A 19,051-nucleotide genomic window follows, 5' to 3' on the forward strand; every position below is an offset into this window, starting at 1 on the left:
TTGTTGAGAACGTTATTTTCCTTGGTAGAAACGGACTTGCCTTTAGAGCAAATAGGGATGCAACGCACGATCCAAGTGAAGTTGGAATTTTTGGAGAGGAAAGATCCGGGCTATTTCACGAGTTGTTAAATTATCGAGTTAAATGTGGGGACCAGGTCTTAGAGAACCATTTGAAAACATGTGCTAAGAATGCCACATATACTTCCAAGACAACTCAAAATGATTTGATTGTGAGTTGTGGGAATGTCATTCTCAATCAAATTGTTCCTGATATTCACGAAGCTGTGTTTTTCTCCATTCTTGCAGATGAAGCTTGTGATACTTCAAATCAAGAACAAATGTCTTTGGTTGTACGTTTTTTTGATTGTGAGAAACTAGATGTCCGAGAAGAGTTTTTAGGATTTATTCATTGCTCGGAAGGTCTTACAGGTGAAGCTCATTCATCTGTTCTCCTGAAACGTTTAAAAGAATTGAAATTGGACATCATGTTGTGTAGAGGACAGGGTTATCATGGAGCAGGAGCTGTTGCTGGGCACAAGAATGGTTGTTCTGCTATTATTTTGCGTATAAATCGAAAGGCTCTGTATGTCCATTGTTTTTGTCACCGCCTCAATCTTTCCATGATGGTGTGGCCGGATTGATGCTATGGCTTTGTTTGAAGAACTATTTGTTGCCATTGTTATCACTTTGGAAGAGCTTTCCCTGGACAGATCTCAAAAAGATGCTTTACCACTATTTAAACTGCTAGATGACTTTCAATTTGTGATTAGTCTTGTTGTAGTGCGCTCAGTTTTAGACAGAACTTTGCCTGCCACGAAACTTTTACAAAAAAAGAATGCTGACATTATTGATGGAATCGATATAGTTACATCACTGAAAGATCTTTCAGATGATATGGTTGTTGATGCCCAAAAGTACCATGATGTATGGTATGAACGAGCTAAAGATTTGGCCTCGAAATTAAACATCAAAGAGTCCAAGAGAAGGACATGTATTAGGGAGGCCCCCCCAGCGGGTCCAAAATTCACGCCATCACGCCAGAATTTTTGAATTTTCACGCCATCACGCCAAAAAAAAATCATTTTCACGATCACGCCAAAAACTAGTTTTCACGATCACGCTTAAATAATCAACTTTCACGATTTAATTATATCAGCTGAAAAGTCAAAATTGTGTACAATATATGTTTACTTACATGACAGTACCACGACTGCATATATCAAAATTATACAAATTTTAGACAAAATAAGATTTAGGATATTTGAATATATTTGAAATGCTTTGAGGTGAAATTGAAGAACACAAGGAAACGCAAAAATAACCTTTTAAAAACATTTTCCGTGGAAAAAAGAACAATTAGCGCTCAGCCAAAACTTATTGGCACTTAGCCAAAATTTACTAATCTCCCAGCGTTTATTGTATACAAAATTAAAAAGATTGAAGTCTATTGTAAATACTTTCTATTCAAAGTGACACTTCTCCCATATCTCGAAGATGTTCCAACCAAAAATGTCGTTTGCCTCGAAACAGAGGCTAACACGGTTTCATCTTCGCTATCGGAGCTATCTTCACCATCAATATCACTTTCGAATTCAAGTACCTCATCTTGACCCATCAACTCATCATTTTTATCACTATCATCTGTATCAACAGTTTCGTTAGTGTTTCTAATTTGGACGATTTCGTCAGTGTTGCCAATTTCACTGCTTTTGGTAGTAGAGTTGTGTTCATTGTTGTTCGGTCTAAGCTCTTCGTAGTAAGCATTTTCTGGTAACGTGCCTGCTCTAGCCATGGTTGTTTCCTGTCTTCCACTACGTTGGCGCACCACTGCTCCATTTATGGATGCCCACTCTCTCATCTCTCGTTTTTGTTCTCTGGTGAGCCCTTGGTTTCTCTTTGCTCGTTTCGGGAAATCCAAGTCACTCAATGACAGCACTGTGTTGGGAAGCGGATACCATCTTTCCCTTGAGGTGAAATAATGGGCGCTCCATTCGGTGGCAGATTTGATAGATTCCTTGACTGACGAAGCAAACGATTGAGCATACGATACGAGGGTTTGCGTTCCTTGCTTTTTATTGACGGCTGAGTGCAAGTTCTCAACGGCAAGGGTCATACAACTCAGCAAATTGACTCGGTCATACGTGAGACTTTCTGTGTTTGTCTTTAGACGTTTTAAGCCCCAATGAAGCATTTTGATCGAGTCGATGGTAATAGCGGAAACATTTCCCTCAGGACCATTCAATGTGCGCGGTAGGTTTCCCATTGAGCGAATAACTTCTGTGTTCTTTGATAACATTTCGTCGCATTGAGAAACCAACGAGATGGCTTCATCCAAAGACTTCAAAGAATAGGCTTGATGCTTTTCATGAACGGAGAAAGCATCTATCATCTTCTTCAACCCACGCAGGAAATTCGCCGTTTCATTCAGCTCGGTGATTACTTTAATGGATCCAAGTTTGCGGTCTGATGCATATACCACATTATTGAACTCGACTGTTATGGAAGATACTTCAAAAAATCGGCAGTAGGAAGCTGTACCATCTCTGCTGCCATCTTGTCCTTGTTTGCCTGCAAATACTTCTAACCCACTTTCTCTCCAAAGGTAGATACAATTTTTCCTTTTAGCCCCTTCAATGAAGAGAAAGCCATCCCTAAATGGGGCCAGATGATCTGCTGTTAATCCATCACAATGAGGGACATTCGAAATTGCACGTGACTCAAGGTGGAAAAGTGACAAACCATTCTTGTGAGCAATGATAAGGTGTTTTTTGACGATGGCCATGTCTGATATGCTTTGCCAATCATCATCGTACTTTTGAAAAGCCTCACAATTTGTTTCGACACCGACGGAATTATACTTCAAGGATCCGATTGCCAGGAGCTTTTCTGAGCCAAATGCGATGTATAGACTGTTGGTATCAATGAACAGGATTGTGTCTACTTGGTATCGACATAACTCATGGTCCATGAAAATTAGTAAGGTTGATTCCTCAACTTTCATCTGTTTGTACTTCTTGATTGTGTCTGACTGGTGTTTGTGTAATCTTGTGATAAGTTGCGAGGTTGTACCATCAGATGGTAGGCCGATAAATTTCAACTTTTCAACTGCTGCTTTCTTCGTTTTTATGGCACTGATGGATAACTTGGCGTTTGATTTCTTTTCTGAAGGATAGATGAAGACGGAGGACTTCCCATAACAGTACACCAAGCCATCATTGTAGCGAATTCTGTCCCCTTTGACGTTTACGGCCAATTTTTGTATGTCTTGAATAGGATTATGCAGTTTAGCTTTGTATATGGTAGATGACGAGCTTTCGCTACACAAGAAAAGTAAATAACCATGACTTCCAACGGTTACTGAATCAATATTCTGATACATCTTCTTCTGATTAAGAGTTGTGTGTCGAATAGTTTCCGGCACGATTGTGTGAGCAACAAAACCTATGACGCAACAAAATTTTTTTTCATCAATAGAAAAAAATCAACCTGATTAATTCCCAGAAAAACTTCAAACCCTATTCTTATTAAATATTGGGAGAGTATTCCCCTCTTGTGCTAGATTATTTCATATTATCTCTCTTTTTCAATTCATTTCACCCAGAACATGCTATTCCTTCCACCAGATAAGTCACTTTTCAACAATTTTTGTCTGCCCGGCTTACTATTCATAATCTCTTTTATTAGAACACCCCTGTCTCACAGGAATTTTTGTACTGTAAAGAAAATACAATTTGAAATCCCTACCCATCAAAAAGGAAAGATCGCTAATGGCATTTTACCTCCTTCATTATTTTAAGTCCGGGTCACGGAGACAGGGATGTATTTAGATATCTAAATTGTGTGCCATCCCATTTTTGCTTTGAAAACAATAGCTATCCTATACCTTGGTTTTCATATTATTAGCAAGTTCTGATCGAAGTTTATACATAGCAGAAAATTTTAAAAATTACCTAAGGTTTTGATGTAGGCTAGAAGAGCTGGATTGCATAATGCCAATACACCACTTGGATTTTGACGGTCCCTGTTTCGAACATAGTCTTGACTCTTTAAATGTAATCTCACAACATTCTGGACGTCAGCTTCTGCACGGTTTCTCAAAGTATAAAAGATGGAGAGACAGCCACGTTCATCGTTCAGTTGAAGATACCAGTTAGCGAAACTCGCTTTACAGGTTTTCAGGAGATGTGGCACATCAGGAAGTATTGAAAGCAATGACAAATAAGGATCAATCGTTCCATCTTCGATTTGTTGTTGAAGTTGTTTGAGACATTGTTTGTTTCCAGACTCACAGTCTACGGTTATGATAAAAACACATCTTTTAGTACAACGAAGGCCATTTTTCAAACAATAATCACACGCCCTCAATGCAGGATGTATCTCGGTTTGTCCTTTATCTGAGCATGATTGACATAGAGTTTTACTGTCATAACATACTTTACAATAGCTATCGCAAACCATGTATTCTTCCTTTGGTAGAATCATGTCAACACTTTCAGTGCGTTTGTTACAGTTTTGGCAAATTTGGACCATTCTTATTTGTTCGGTAAATGTTTGTTTGATGTTGTCCCCAGATTTACCACTCTTCGAGGAGTAGTGGACAGCAAGGGGTAGACAAACATCGTTGTCAAGACTCGTAACGGATGATACGACAGCTTCACACACTATGTTTTTGGCAACCATTTCCTTTTTCAAAAATTGCTCCGTTTTGCATTGATCGTAATCAAATTCGTGCATTTCAAGCCCAACATTCACATTTCTGGCTTCGTCAAATTGGATTGATGGTTTCAACGCAGTGCCATCATTCGAAAAGACAACTGGATAAACGTCCACTACCGTGTTCGACACAATAGTCGAAGGAGGGTCATTGTTGTTTTCGAGCAATCGGTACATGAGTAGTGATAAGTACTTCAAGACACCAGGAGCTGTGGTATAAGCGGTTTTGTTTTTCCTAAACATAGAGGGATAGAATTAAGGTAAATGAATATTAGCCAAAGAGACACTTCATATCTCAAGCAACCAACCAACCTGAGTGTAAATTCAAAACCTGCTCAGGTTGAGACATTGACAATACAATCAGTACTTTCTTAGTAATTTCTTAAATCTGAGGCCCTAGGTTTTGGTCGATTTTTATCCACGGTTTCTTATAAACTTGCTCTTATAAAAAAGCTTGTACTCCAAGCAAGTAAATAATTACCGAATCGTTTCAACTCCAGGGCCGCCAAGATTCATCCGAATTTCATCCAACTGATCTCCTCTTTCCTTGTTTCCAAATCTCATCGGTCCTCTTACGAAGTTGAAAGTGCTTTCGCCACCAAGGTGAGCAATTGATGAAAAAAACTCTATGACATCTTTGTCATAAGGATGTTTTGTATCATAGTAAATCTGCGTGACATCATTCAAATATTTGTAGAAAATTTGGTCTTTAGAAATCCAACCATCTCTAATTAGTTTATCCAATCGCTTACAAACTGGATCAGCTTCGACGTCAGCGATACATAGATATCTCCAGTTTTCGTCAAAGTCACTGGGTTCTATGATTTCAGCCTCAGAATCGCAGATTGTACCAGAATCACTGTCACTCGAAAAGACATTTTGATCAGAGAGAGGCTCCTCATAATCTTGTTTCTCGTAGTCCTCCCAATCTGTCACTTCTAGATCCGAATCTGGCCTGATGGAAGACAAAAATTGTTAAATGTTTTGATGAGTTTATTTCATGAAAGTAGATAACCAGAGTTGACTAAAATGATGTCTTACTCTATTTCAATAATATAAATATAAAAACTAAAAGATACAGCTCTCGCTACAAAAATAAGATTCAATCTACCTATAATAAAAAAGTTTACCAGTTAAGGAAAGGCTATCTGGAAAATGGATAGGAATCTTTTAAATGATCTTTCTCTTATCCTTTATTCCAAAATTATTGTCCAAAATTAAATTATAGAGCAATGCAGCTGAAATATGAAAAGGGAAGTGGAGGTGCATTAAAATCCAAGTAATCGTATTTCTTTACTTTTCAAGGCATTCAGTTTGTTCATCCCCACTACTAACTTCAACATCGGAATCGATTTCTTTTGCCGGGAATCTTTTCAATCGCTTTTTAGGCGGTGGTGATTGAAGCATGTCGTTTACGTTTAATTGTTTCTTCTTTCCACTCTTCTTTTCGCTCTTCTCTTTCATATTTTTCTTTTTTAAGCACTCGTCGTAATGTTCTGAAAGAAAGGGGAAACTTGGTAACATTTCCGAATTTTAAAAAAGTGGTAGGATATTTATAATTGCCTGCTTTATTGAAACATCTGCTAATTAGAAAAAGCGCAAAGACATACGTATCTCCTAAAATGCCAAAACACCTGAATTGTAATTATGAAAACGGAGCTATCTAGCAGACTACTAATCCCGGAAGGTACTAGGGTTGCGAGCTGAAAGGTATATGCCGCCCGACTTTTGACCCTCGGACGGACGATTTCGTGATTTTGAAATCCTTATTGGAACTTATTTGACTAAATTTCAATCTTTTCAAAATTTTCCTTTCTTTCCGACTCTTGGTGGGAAATTTAATTTTCTTATTTTGGTACTTTCATGTATTTATTTTTAGTACTTTTCAGACCCTTAAGGGTAGCACATACCCACAACGCTGCAACCATTTACTTGCGTAAGTGTCCCAGGCTACCAATTCACTGAAAAGCTTGCCCCTAAAGGAGCACGTCAATGGCATAATAATAATAAGTAAAAATCAATCCCAATTAAACCTTAGAAATCTGCTATTCATTTTTAAACTCAGCACTACGCTATAACCATTAGTAGAAAATTTCTTACTCTTTTTGAAGTAATCTACTCGTCCTGCTGTCGTACCATCAAACCGCACCATGCAAGTCTTCTCGCATACCCCACAAATGACGTTCCACGGCCAAATGATGGATTTCCCTCGTTTTAGCTTCACTGGCCTTCCTGAAGCACCGCTTGAGAGTTTTGATGCTGACAGCTTTTCGAGTTCTGGAATGAAATAAACACAATGAAAGAAATTTTCTCAGGACCCCCCTTTCCAAGACAAAATTTGATTCCTCCATATTCCTAAAAGATTTTATTATTCAATTTAAATCAATCACTGTGGGTACCTCGCACAATGAATAGTGCATTTTGGATACTGTTATGAAATATAACATCACAGACAAAATGTCTTGTATGTATGCTTTTCCATTCAATTACTATAACTAACCAGTTGCGAGAGATGCATAATCTTTAAGCTCTTCTGGCTTGGGTATTATTTTTGATGTTTCTCCTTCTTCACTGGCTTTTACTTCGAGTGTTATTATTGGCGCTCCTGATTTGAATCTTGATTGTATAGGGTACATGATCGCTATAATAAAATGGTTTTAAAGTTAACCTTATCTGAGAAGAACAACTTTGGAATATCGTACTATGCGTTTCCGCAGAGATCCGTTTTGTTACGGCTGGGGATTTGAATTTCAGTTTTGTGAAGTCAGAAAATTCAGTGGGTTGGAAAGATAACACGATATTTTTCAGTAAGGCGGGGACAAGAATTGGAGTTTAATTTTTCACTGGAGACAATATTTTTGCCTCATTTCATGTTGAAGAATGTCCCACAGGGTCTTTGAGAAGATATGGGAAAATTTGACGAAAAGAAAATTTGAAAGATTTTATACAGCTTTCATCCAAAGATCAAGATGGCGTTACTTTTGAATAATTTTTCTCAATTTAAGGAGCTTCAAGTAAAAGTATAGGATGGGAATAGCCATTAATTACTCCGTATCCAAAATTTCATGAATTTCAAGTGAACGATTTTCGACCGCTAATCGGGGCTCGACCGTTGATTGGAAAAAAATTAGTGTAACATGTCAAATAAAGTTCTTGCTAAATCTTAAGTATCTTTCTATCAATTCACCGAATCTGAAATCCCTATTGAAAATAACTGCCCACAAATTAATTGATCAACTAAGCTTGCATTGCATAAAATTCCTCTACTACGAAATTGAGTCTTCTCTAAGCGATAGGACAGAGGGTGGTAGATTTTTACGAGGAATATATATGCAATGGATGAAAAAAGAGTCTGTTAAATGACGCGCCTTACGCGCCTAAATTTTGACGCACCCTCATACGCGCCTTATTATCAACGCGCCCTAAATTTTTGACGTGCCTTACAGTATTACTACCTTAATTTTTTTAGACCAGCGTCCGAGATTCAAAAAAAGCCTTAAAATTGGTTTTCGTAGGGCACCCCTTAGGGCAAATTTTTGATACTATGCTCCTAATAGGGTGTAGAATTGACAAAAAAAATTTGCCCTCAGATTTAGAATCTCCTGCAGTTTTTGAGTTAATCGATTTCCCCCCTTTACTAACGGTTTTTTCGAAGTCTGATATCTGAGGCTACCAACGGATTCAGCGTGAAAAGTAGATAAAAATAATGGGGTTATTTGTTAAGTTTCGACCACCTGGTGGTGTCGAGAAATGGCATCTTAAGGCGAAGAATCGACGTTTTTGGCATTTTCCGATGACGTCAGCATTTTTCTAGGAGCATTTTCAGAAAAGATCATTCCCACAGCTGGATAGCCCGGAATTAGCAGTATCCAAAAATGGTATGATTTGTCAACTTTCAATGTCCAAATCTCGAGATAATTCATTTTTAAGATAGATAAATACTAGACGGTTCCCGTCGTCGTAAACGCTGGTTAACGGTTTTGCTTGCGCATCAAAAGCCTTTAAAATACTATAATGTGGGTTAATTCCTGACATCGTTTTGGCTTAAAATGCCAAATACATAATAAAAAATATACTTCTAAACTTTCTACATTAGTCAAAATTTTGTGTCTGTAAGCCTCGATGATATGTCTTTTTAAGATAACGGAAGTTTGTGTTCAATGAAATGCCATAGTGACCCTGTCAAAATTATCGAGGGTACCCGTCGTTGCAGACGCCCAAAGGTGTCTGAGGTGGTGAGAGGGTTGCTTCTAGGAAAGAAAAAGCATTAGTTGTGATGGAGAGGCTCGCGCTTGCGATTGAGCACTGAAGGTTTTCCCGTTTGTTGGCTTCGCATGCGGACAGCTTAAGACCGGCGCATATGCAATGGAACCAACATTGAAACCTTTTCAAATAATGTTAGACGAAGTTTAATCATCAAACAACAATGTTGGATTTTGTTGCGTGTGTTGATATAAAATAATTCGAAATCGTGCAACAAAAATGCCACACCTTTTTATTTGAAACTTTGTGACGTCGCAGTACTTTTTCATGAAATTGACGTCAGAACTTTTTTCGTTTACAAATAGCAGTGTGGAGTCTTCTCTAATCCGAGTTTTCTACGCTTGTCAAACTTAGCGCGAGACTTTTTGTATCGAAGGTGGATAGGTTTTCCAGCCGCGGCGTTCAAATTTTAGAAACCTTAACATATGTTACTGGGCTAGCGTTACAGACATTTTTCATAAACTCATTTAGTATAGTACTAGCCGTCACCCGGCGTCGCACCCGCCGAGTAGAGTGTTGTTGAACACATCAATGCAAATGCCCTTTGGATGCATAATTGGCATTCATAATTTCCAAAAATATCAAAAAGAAAAAAAGTCATGATCATGCCTGGAAATTGCTTAAAAAAACTTTCGATTGAGGCGAAAATATAAAAATGTAATGTTTCCGGAAAACAGCCGGATGAAAAATAATAATTTTATGACCCGGCCGCAGACTATGGATTCATCTAAATAGTTAATCATAAAAAAAAGTTGTAGCACTCTAGCTATCAAAGTAGTTTTAAACGCAAGTGGAAGAAAATGTCCAAATTCACAACCAAAAGTTATCCCGTTTTAAACGCACGTGGAAGAAAATGTCCAAATTCACAACCAAAATTTTTCCACGTTTTAAACGCATGTGGAAGAAAATGTCAAGTTTACGACAAAAATGAAAGTTTTGAACATTTTTTAAACGCACAGGGAAGAAAATGTCCAATTTCACAGCAAAAATTTCCACATTTTAAATGCACGTGGAAGAAAATTGCCAAATTCACAGCAAAAATTTCCACGTTTTAAACGCACGTGGAAGAAAATGTCCAAATTCATAGCAAAAATGTCCATGTTTTAAACGCACATGGAAGAAAATGTGCAAATTCACAGCCAAAAGTTTTCCACGTTCAGTCTGGGAAATCCTCTCAATTGCACGCTTATGTTCCGAGGGAGTAAGCGCGCAATTGCATGGTTATAATTTACGCCCGCTCCCGCCTCGGTTGAAATTGCTTAGGGATTTCAAGGGGTTTAGAATTCTCTAACTCGGGCGAAGGCATGGTTTAACGGGCAATCCATTTTTACGGAATCTTCTTCTACGATAAATTTTGAGTAAAACTGCCCTAGGCTTTTGAAATTCAACAGAGCTTTCGGAAGGAATTGCGTGTCAAAAATTTAGGAAATTTTAAAGCGTGCAATTGCACCACGCTTACCGCAAAAGCCGTCACCCATCAATCTTCTTGCTTAACGCTTACCGCCCGTTTCAGAACAATTTCGATAAGCGTGTAAAAAAATTCTGCCATTTTGATAACCGTGCAATTGCGCGCTTACGGCCTCGGAACATAAGCGTGCAATTGAGGGGATTTCCCAAACTGACGTTTAAAACGCAGAAAATGTCCAAATTCACAACCAAAAGTTTTCCACGTTTAATAAAATGCATTTTAAAATACCAAGGGAAATTCAATCATTAATCAGTAAATTCCGCTCAGGATTTGAATTTTTACCTACAGTTCTTATCCAACCACAACTATTTCATTTGGTACATCTACCATCCATTCTGACAACCATCATAAAAAAAGTGAGTTCAAACTTTTTTGATGTTGCAAGTATTTGATTTTTCAAATAGACCTAGCATGGTCAGATTTATCCACAAATGTTATGTCCTTGTTAGAATTTGTGTAAATATACAGCCAAAATTGAGATAAGTTTGTTGTGAAAGTTGATAAAGTGTCCTCTTTTTCAAGAATTCAAGAGATTGCATTGCATCTCTCATGCCACAACAAACGAAGCATCAAATCCAGCAAAGACTAATAATAAACTTTCATCATCAACCATTTCTTGTAACAATCACACAAAAATCATGATCCAATTCAACTCATTAAAGCATCATAAAAACCAAAGAAAAATAGCAAAAGAGCAGTAGCAACCAGTTGTTTTTTTGCCGCCATCTTTATTTTGACTGTTAGAAAGCAGTATGGTCCGATCAAAAATACGCTTCCGAACCGGGCGACGTTTCCCGATCGGCAAGGAACCGTAGGGATGTTTTCCGGTGCCGTGTCTCAAAAGAAACGTACTCCGCCGCGAAAAAAGAACACTGTACTGTTTTCCCGCTCGGAGCTCGATCTAAAAAGAGACTTGGAAAAAAATCCATAATGGCTTCCCCACGGCTCATAGAGAATTAGACTTTTAGTATATAGAAGATGCTGAAAAACTGCTGACTCAGCAAAAAATATCGATAATTTTCAATATTTAAACCAAAATATCTCGAGATTTAGACAATAAGGCAAGTAAGTAAGGCGCGTCAAAAATTTAGGGCACATCGATAATAAGGCGCGTAAGAAGGTGCGTCAAAACTTAAAGGCGCGTGGGCGTGTAAGGCGCGTCATTTAACAGACCCATGAAAAAAGGTCTTAAGTTAATTGTGAAACTTTACTGAATATTTGTTCTTACCATGGAGTCTATCAGCACCATTAATGATTCGAGGCATCTCTAATGTAACGTGAAAGTCAGACTTCAATGCGAACAACTGAGTACCATTTTCTTTTGATTTTCTTGCTCTTGAAAGTTCAATTTTACAATCTGACCATCCCAGCTGTTTAGCCGTTTCCCTGACGCTAGCTTGTTCCCTGAAACATTAAATGTTACTTCATTTTACGCCCTGGTTGGTACAACCCAGTCCGTGGGGTTCTAACCCATTAGTTCTATCGTTTAATGTGACCTCTGATACACGCTTTTTTTTATAAGAATGGTGTAAACCCGTTTCATCATGGATATTCTTAACTTTTTTGGGAAAATCATCCTAAAATATTAGGATAAATTCTTAGGTTAGGATCCTAATTCAGACTAGATTTAGCAATTAGTACATGCGTCTCAAGCATAAAATGGCACTTTTGTAAAAGGAGTGAGCCTAACTTGGGAAAATTGATAATTGAAAATTGAAAATGCTCTAAAAATGGCATTCTTAGCTTCAGTAGAAAATTCCATGATGGTGATATTCTTAGCATATTCTTAGTTTTTTGGCCATTTTCATCATGGACATTCTTATTGTATTCTTATTAAAAAAAAGCGTGTAATCTGAAGTTTCAGATTAGCGAATGTGAACGGTCAGCAATACGGATCTTTTAGCTGCCATGTGCCGCGTTTAAGGGTTGGGTTTTTCAGCATACCAAAATGCACTGTAAGGGTGTGTTTTTGTGAGAATGCACTGCAAGGGTCAAATTTTACAACAAATTCAAAAAAATTGATAAAAAAAACTGTTCATTTGTTTGAAAAGGTTCCTATTGTCCCCGGGGGGGGGGGGCAGTCAGGCAAATTGACCGACGGGTATGTGCGGCGGTTAAGAGTATGTTTTTTAAAATATCAGAAATGCACTGTAAGGGTGGAAATTTCAGCAAATCTGGGAAAAATTGCAAATTTTTGCTCGAAAATGTTGATTTTTTTTGCTCTAAAAGATTTTAAAATTTGAAAAAATGCACTGTAAGGGTATGAATTTCACCGATTTTTTTTTGCACTGTAAGGGTGCGATTCTAAAAGCCAATTTTTTCGCCGCACATACCGTCAGTTGGTAAACTCACTGCCCTCCCTGGGCTATTGTCTAATGATTAAGCTGATAAGAACAGTTTTCTCAATTTTTCTTTGAAAAAGAAAATTTTCCAAGCTTCTTTTTTAACGCAGATTTACAGCTGAGAAATATAGTGCACTATAAGAGATGGATAAATCAAGAGTAAATGCACTGAAAGGATACCTATTCAGCCATTTTGAGCTGCACTGTAAAGGTACGATTTGAAAAAGCAGATTTTGCGCGGCACATACCGTCGTTTCGAAATCGAAAAAAATAAAACTTACGAAAAGATCTTCTTTAGATTTGAAAGCGTCAGGTCCTTTTGCCCCACCTTTCGCGGCACGACAATGTGATACGTTTCTTTCCTCAAGAAATCTTGCTTCGATTTACCAAGCTCGTAAAAGAAAGCTACAACCTCTACTTCATCAGACTCCATATTTGATTTATTCTTCTAACTCACCACTTCTCTACTTTTCCATATCACTCAAACAGGTCCTACAGTCCTACGGTACAATATTTGTTTTCAAAGAAAACTGACTATTTCTTACCGAAATGACTTCCTTTCCATCATAAGAAAAAAATAATTATAAGAATATATTTAAGATGTAACACAGTTTGTTTAGAATTTTATTTTAAAAAAAAGAAGATATATTTCTTATAAATAAAATACTAATGAAAAGGAAAATTTTCTTCCCTTTCTCTCTGCGTCAGGTGAGTTGTAAACAATCTTTTATTTGCTTTTAGAATGTCTCCACCGTTTTGATTTGGCGGTAAAAGTCGTAAAGAATAGAAAAAAAGGGAGTGTGGCTTTTTTTAATAATTCACGCCTTGATAAATTGATTTCACCTGATTTCACGATCACGCTTTACTAAAAATTTCACGCTATCACGCCCAAAAAACCTTGATTTCACGATCACGCCGGCACTTCAGTTTCACGCCATCACGCCATATTTTTCAAAAATTCACGCCATCACGCCACGAAAAACCCTCCATCACGCCATCACGCCAACCGCTGGGGGGGCCTCATTAGGCAGACTAAAAGAGCTAATCATCCGCATACAACCATCTCTGACTATTATTACAAAGCATTGACCACAGAGTTCTTAAGTCACCTTCAAAGCCAACTTTCAAGTAGATTTGCAGACAATTCATCTATGGTTTCCTATGAAGGTCTTGCTGTTGTTCCTTCCAAAGTTCTTTCTTCGTATTACTCATTGAATAAGTTCAGTTGGAGAGAGAAATTCAGCACCCTCGTCAATTTTTATCATGAAGATTTACCCAAACTTCACATCTTAGAAGGTGAGCTTGATCAATGGGAAAGATTTTGGCTATCTACTAAAGCAAGTGTGCCTAACACAGTTCTTACCACCTTAAGATTTATTTCTCCGTTTAAAGAGGCCTTTCCAAACATATACACTGCGTTAAAAATTTTGGTCACGCTGCCAATTACCAGTTGTGAATGTGAAAGAAGTTTTTCTGCCATGAGAAAACTTAAAAGCTGTTTCCGAAGCAGAATGAGTGAAGCGCGTCTAAATGGCCTTTCCCTCATGTACATTCATCCAGAAATCGTCCCAGATGTTGATCAGTTCGCATCTATGGGTCCACGGCGGTTGGAATTTGTTTAATACACTTTATTTTTAGCTACTAACCTTGACTGTTTTAGTATTACTATTTATTCTTCTGTTTTGAAACCTGTAAATATATTTTGATTGATTTTGAACGTTGGAATTTTGTTTCTACTTCTTTTTTGGGCTTGGTATTTTGTTGGACTGTTCTTTTGTTAACATTTATAAAAAGATACGTTGTAAATATTGAGTTATTAGTCAAGTTTTGTGTGTCCGTCTTTGTATATGTCTTCTGTAATGTCTGTCCATGTCCGGATGTATTTCCTAGTCATGCTGATGAGCCCTGATATTGGTCGAAACAGATTTAATGTACATTTTCGTGTTATCCTATCAAGAAATGATATGCATAGAGAATTTTTTTTAATCAGTGATAAAAAGTAAAGTCAGATGATATTTATAGAGAGTGAGTTGAAATCAAGCTTTGAAGGAGCGCTGGTACAAAGCTAAATAGATAGATTTAGAAAATGTTTAAATTATTGTAATGCTTCTTGCTGTATGTCTGCAGTTAAAAGATTATTACGTGAATAAGAATTACATGGCTTACACTATCCAATGAAATCTTAAAGATTTAATAATTGTTTACCCAAATAGTCATTTTCACTACAGACATACGGTAAAAAATATTAAAACGTAAACATCAAAATATAATTATTTTTGGCACTCCCGATACAAAATTTGACCTCAAAACCAAACGCTTTTGAAATCATAAATTGTTTTCTTAGCAACTTGAAAACTCTGGCCTTACAATTTTTCATCCTTGAAAATATAATTTTTAAATCTACGCACATTAGTTTTAACATTCGAATAACCTTAAAATCAAATTAAACAAATTTTTTCTGGTTTCGGTTAGGGGGGGGGGGTAGCGCGATTTAAAAAAATCACACAAGAAAAATTACGTCAGCGACCCTTCATTTTTTTCTTGGATCCGTCCCTGTAGCTCAACTGAAGTTGAGAATATAAATTTTGAAAAAATGAAAGAAAAACCCCCAGCAATTTACCCAAGAAACGAGTGTGCAAAATTTCAGCTAGATCCGACCATTTTTGAAGACTCCAGCCTGCCCTAAAGCTTTGAGGTGACAGACTGAGATACAGACATTCTCAGTTTCTAGCTCAACTGAAGTTGAGAACTAAATAGATCAAATTTGACCCATTTTTCTATAAAAATATGCGAACAAAGAAAGTTTTACTAAAACGTTATGAACACAAATAGACACACAACACGAACTTAGATTTATAATAAACCCATCTAGTACCCTAATCAATTTACCCCTGGCCTCTCTGTCCTTAAAACTTAAAATACATGATTCCTACCTGCCTGCATGCCTGCAAGTTATGACTGTGAGGCTTTGTTTTGTAACTGTAGGAATAAATAAAAATAACACTCAGTAGTTACAAATAAAACAGCACTTACTTTTTCCAATTCCAGTCATACTGACTGACTGAAGATCTTCGTGATTCAAATTGAAAATGACTACGCGACCACCAACCAACCATACAACCACGTGAAAAATATTTTTTCATCATTTGTTTTTTTTCGTCTTGATTGCCCAAAGATTTTGAGCAAGTGAGAAAAATATTCGCGCGCTTATTTGTAAAAAACCTCCACGAAGGAGGTAGTCTGCAAAATGTTTTGAGATGATGAAAACAACGTAGAGAAAAAACAAAATGCAGCAACGAAATAATGAAATGTACTTTTTTGTACAAAAAACTAATTTTTTTTAGGAGAAACGTTATTTCACTCGTTTGAAGTCTAAATTTGGTTGACTTATTCAAGAAATCATTTATTTTCCTTATTTCATGGTATTTCATGGTATTTATTAGTAAGTAGTAGGTAGTAAGTAGTAAGTAGTAGGCGTTCTGTACTTGCCGGTAATTTTTGTTAAGAGTGACCTCTCATCTGAGACAAAATTCTTTCAAATGCTAACAAATGTGTCAAGGGAGTAATTTACAGTCTACTTAGAGTGGCATCCGTGCCTTGTCTTACACGTTTTTTATAAGAACAATTTCATAAGAATACGAGGCTGAAATTTGGCCAAAACATAAGAACAAATTAAGAAGAATCTGAACCTCAGATTTCAGAAATTACTGAGAAGTACATGTTTCCATTTTAATTAATATTGACATTTAAGGCTGAAAAACTGAAAATTTAAGAGCAGCCCAGCCAGAATCATATGACTTACTGGTTTTCCTGTAAAAAGCGTATATATCTTAAGATACTGCTCTTCATATGTTATTTTACTAATGTACACGTTTAGCAACATAACTGTTCGAATACTTTGAGTAGAGTAATATTTTTAACCTATGAAGAGCGCTTAATAACTACTTGTGGTATAAAAAAGGAGTTTCCCAGAAAAGGGAATTTCCTTAGATTCATTTAACTCTCCAAGGATAAGAAAGAGACAAACTGACATTTCAAAATGAGTAATCAGACCAAAATAACTCCGGAAAAGTCTTTTTGATGATGATAAAACAATAAAGAGACCGTAAGATAAGAATGCTACCGTTAAGCGGAACTAAAATACTGAAAAACGCGCGCAAAATTATGAGATGTTTGCCCAACTTCCTTATGCGTGAAGCTATGAATGCCATCCTCAGAAGCGTTAGGCTTCCACCGGTGGCAATGACTCAGGAATTAAAATTTAAAAAAATTTCCGAGTTAAAGATATAGAATAACTCGAAAATTTAAAGGAAGAAAAATAACTCAAAATTTTAAAAGAAGGAAAAAAACCGAGTTAAAAATCTTGAAATAACTCGAAAAATTCAAGGAAGAAAAAAAAACCGAGTTAAAATCTCTAAGGAAATAACTCGAACATTTAAAGAAAGGAAGAATAACTCATAACATTTAAAGGCAGAAAAATAACTCGAAATCTTAAAAGAAGGAAAAAAACCGAGTTAAAAATCTTGAAGTAACTCGAAATTTAATGGAAAGAAAAAAAACCGAGTTATAAATTTGAGTGTTACGTCATAATTATCTGAAAACGACGTCATAACACGGGTTTTCCGGGCCTCCTGAATTCCAGAAATAATACTATAATGGGCTTATATCATGGGATTTCCATTATATAATTTCCATGCTTTAAAAATGAGCCTGATTAATAGGCTTAATATATCTGTGTCAAAAAAGCAAATTCCTATTTTATTAAATTTTTCTATTTTCTAAATTCTATTCTATGAACAAAATATAAATTGGGCCATTCTAGAAAATCCTAAAGAAAATCACGGAACTCATAAAATCTTTCTCGTATTGCACTCAAAGTCGTGCAATAACTAGTACATATTCTATGAAAAAAAATATAAATTGGGCCATTCTAGAAAATTTCTCTTAACTCTGACGATGAACGTACATTTTTGGATTTCTTGACCTCAGAAATATTATTATTTTCCAGTGGTGGGGGGAAATTCCAAAATGTGTTTTCACAAAAGGCATCAAGGCATCAGAAATGTCATTGATTTCGCTGTTTTTAATTACTGTAATTGGATTAACTTTTGCGAATTTTTACCGTTTTCAGGCTTATTCACGAAATTTAATCCGATTAAAGTAGAATGCTTTGGAAATTATTCACCAATCTTAGAAATTTTCAACTTTAAAAACCTTTGCCCCTCCCCCGAAATTCGTGTCGTCCTCCTCTCCCTGTTGAACAAATTTTGGAATTTTGTAATATAAGTCGAGCGTTTTAGAAAAATATAATATATAATACTATGCTATGAAATCATAAAATAAGAAATATAATTTTTCCAGCAAATTAGCACGTTTTGTAAAATGCCACAGCATTAAGGCAAAAAGAACAACATATCTAGCAGATAAAATTTTGTGTGGATTAATTTTGCTAATTATTGCCTTCAGGACAAGTCGGTCCTTGCAAAAAAACAAAATCCATAATTTGGCTAAACCCTTTGAAAAGTAAAAGAAATCACTAAGTATACAGGCGAACATATTTAGTTTTTCAGATTTTCATTTGTCGAATGGTTGGTGAGCAGAGAGAATTTTGTAAGACATTAACTTACAAAAAAGCAAGAAAAAGACCAAAACTTAACAATGTTTCTGCTCACAAAATGCTAGTATGCTTAAGATTTTTGAACATTAATCTACAGGAATATTTTAGAATTTTAAATAGTGTAAGTAAAAACAACTCTATTATTATTACTGGCTACTTCCATCAAATTTGATTTAGTGAGATTGAATAAGGTGAATTCAGAAACAAGTAAGATCTGTGCTATGGTCAAATGAAAAGTTTTGGATTTCAGGTTGTCTCTCAGAATTTTTGATCTGATGGAAGTACCTAGTTGTTATTGGTTTGCTTCTGTAAATTCTTAAATTGTTCATTTAGTTTTGCACGGTGCCTTCGCAACTTTGTTGTAATTTTTCGGAAATATTACACTGTCTATATATTCATAGTCCAGACTTAATCTTTCGCTCAAAAATTTATACACCCTCTCCATATCCCGAACCTCGAACTTCTGGTAGCCTCTCTGCCCTACAATACTGCACTTCAAAAGCTGATGGCTTGAAAATACCTTGTCCACCATAAAATTGACTCCCTCTTTAGCAATTCTCTCGATGTCGGTCGAGGACAAATTTTTGACTGTAGATTTTTCTCCCCATAGCTCCTGCAAATGGCAGTTCAACAGCCTCTTCATTGGCA

At 36.4% G+C, this 19,051-nt stretch overlaps 1 protein-coding gene across 1 annotated transcript; it reads right to left on the reverse strand.

Moving 5' to 3' along the window:
- Nucleotides 1–1,444: 1,444 nt before the first annotated feature.
- LOC136807430 (uncharacterized) lies at nt 1,445–13,205 on the reverse strand. The gene is made up of 8 exons (XM_067064017.1): nt 13,068–13,205; nt 11,673–11,848; nt 7,214–7,354; nt 6,814–6,990; nt 6,011–6,209; nt 5,195–5,668; nt 3,951–4,948; nt 1,445–3,441 (listed from the first exon to the last, which is right to left on the reverse strand). The coding sequence occupies exons 2-8, from the start codon at nt 11,707–11,709 to the stop codon at nt 1,445–1,447; spliced, it is 4,023 nt and encodes a 1,340-aa protein (XP_066920118.1). The 5' UTR covers nt 11,710–11,848; nt 13,068–13,205.
- Between the last annotated feature and the right edge of the window lie 5,846 nt (nt 13,206–19,051).

This window comes from Clytia hemisphaerica, unplaced genomic scaffold (assembly GCF_902728285.1).
Source record: "Clytia hemisphaerica strain Z4C2 unplaced genomic scaffold, Clytia hemisphaerica genome assembly, whole genome shotgun sequence".
Taxonomy (NCBI): domain Eukaryota; kingdom Metazoa; phylum Cnidaria; class Hydrozoa; order Leptothecata; family Clytiidae; genus Clytia; species Clytia hemisphaerica.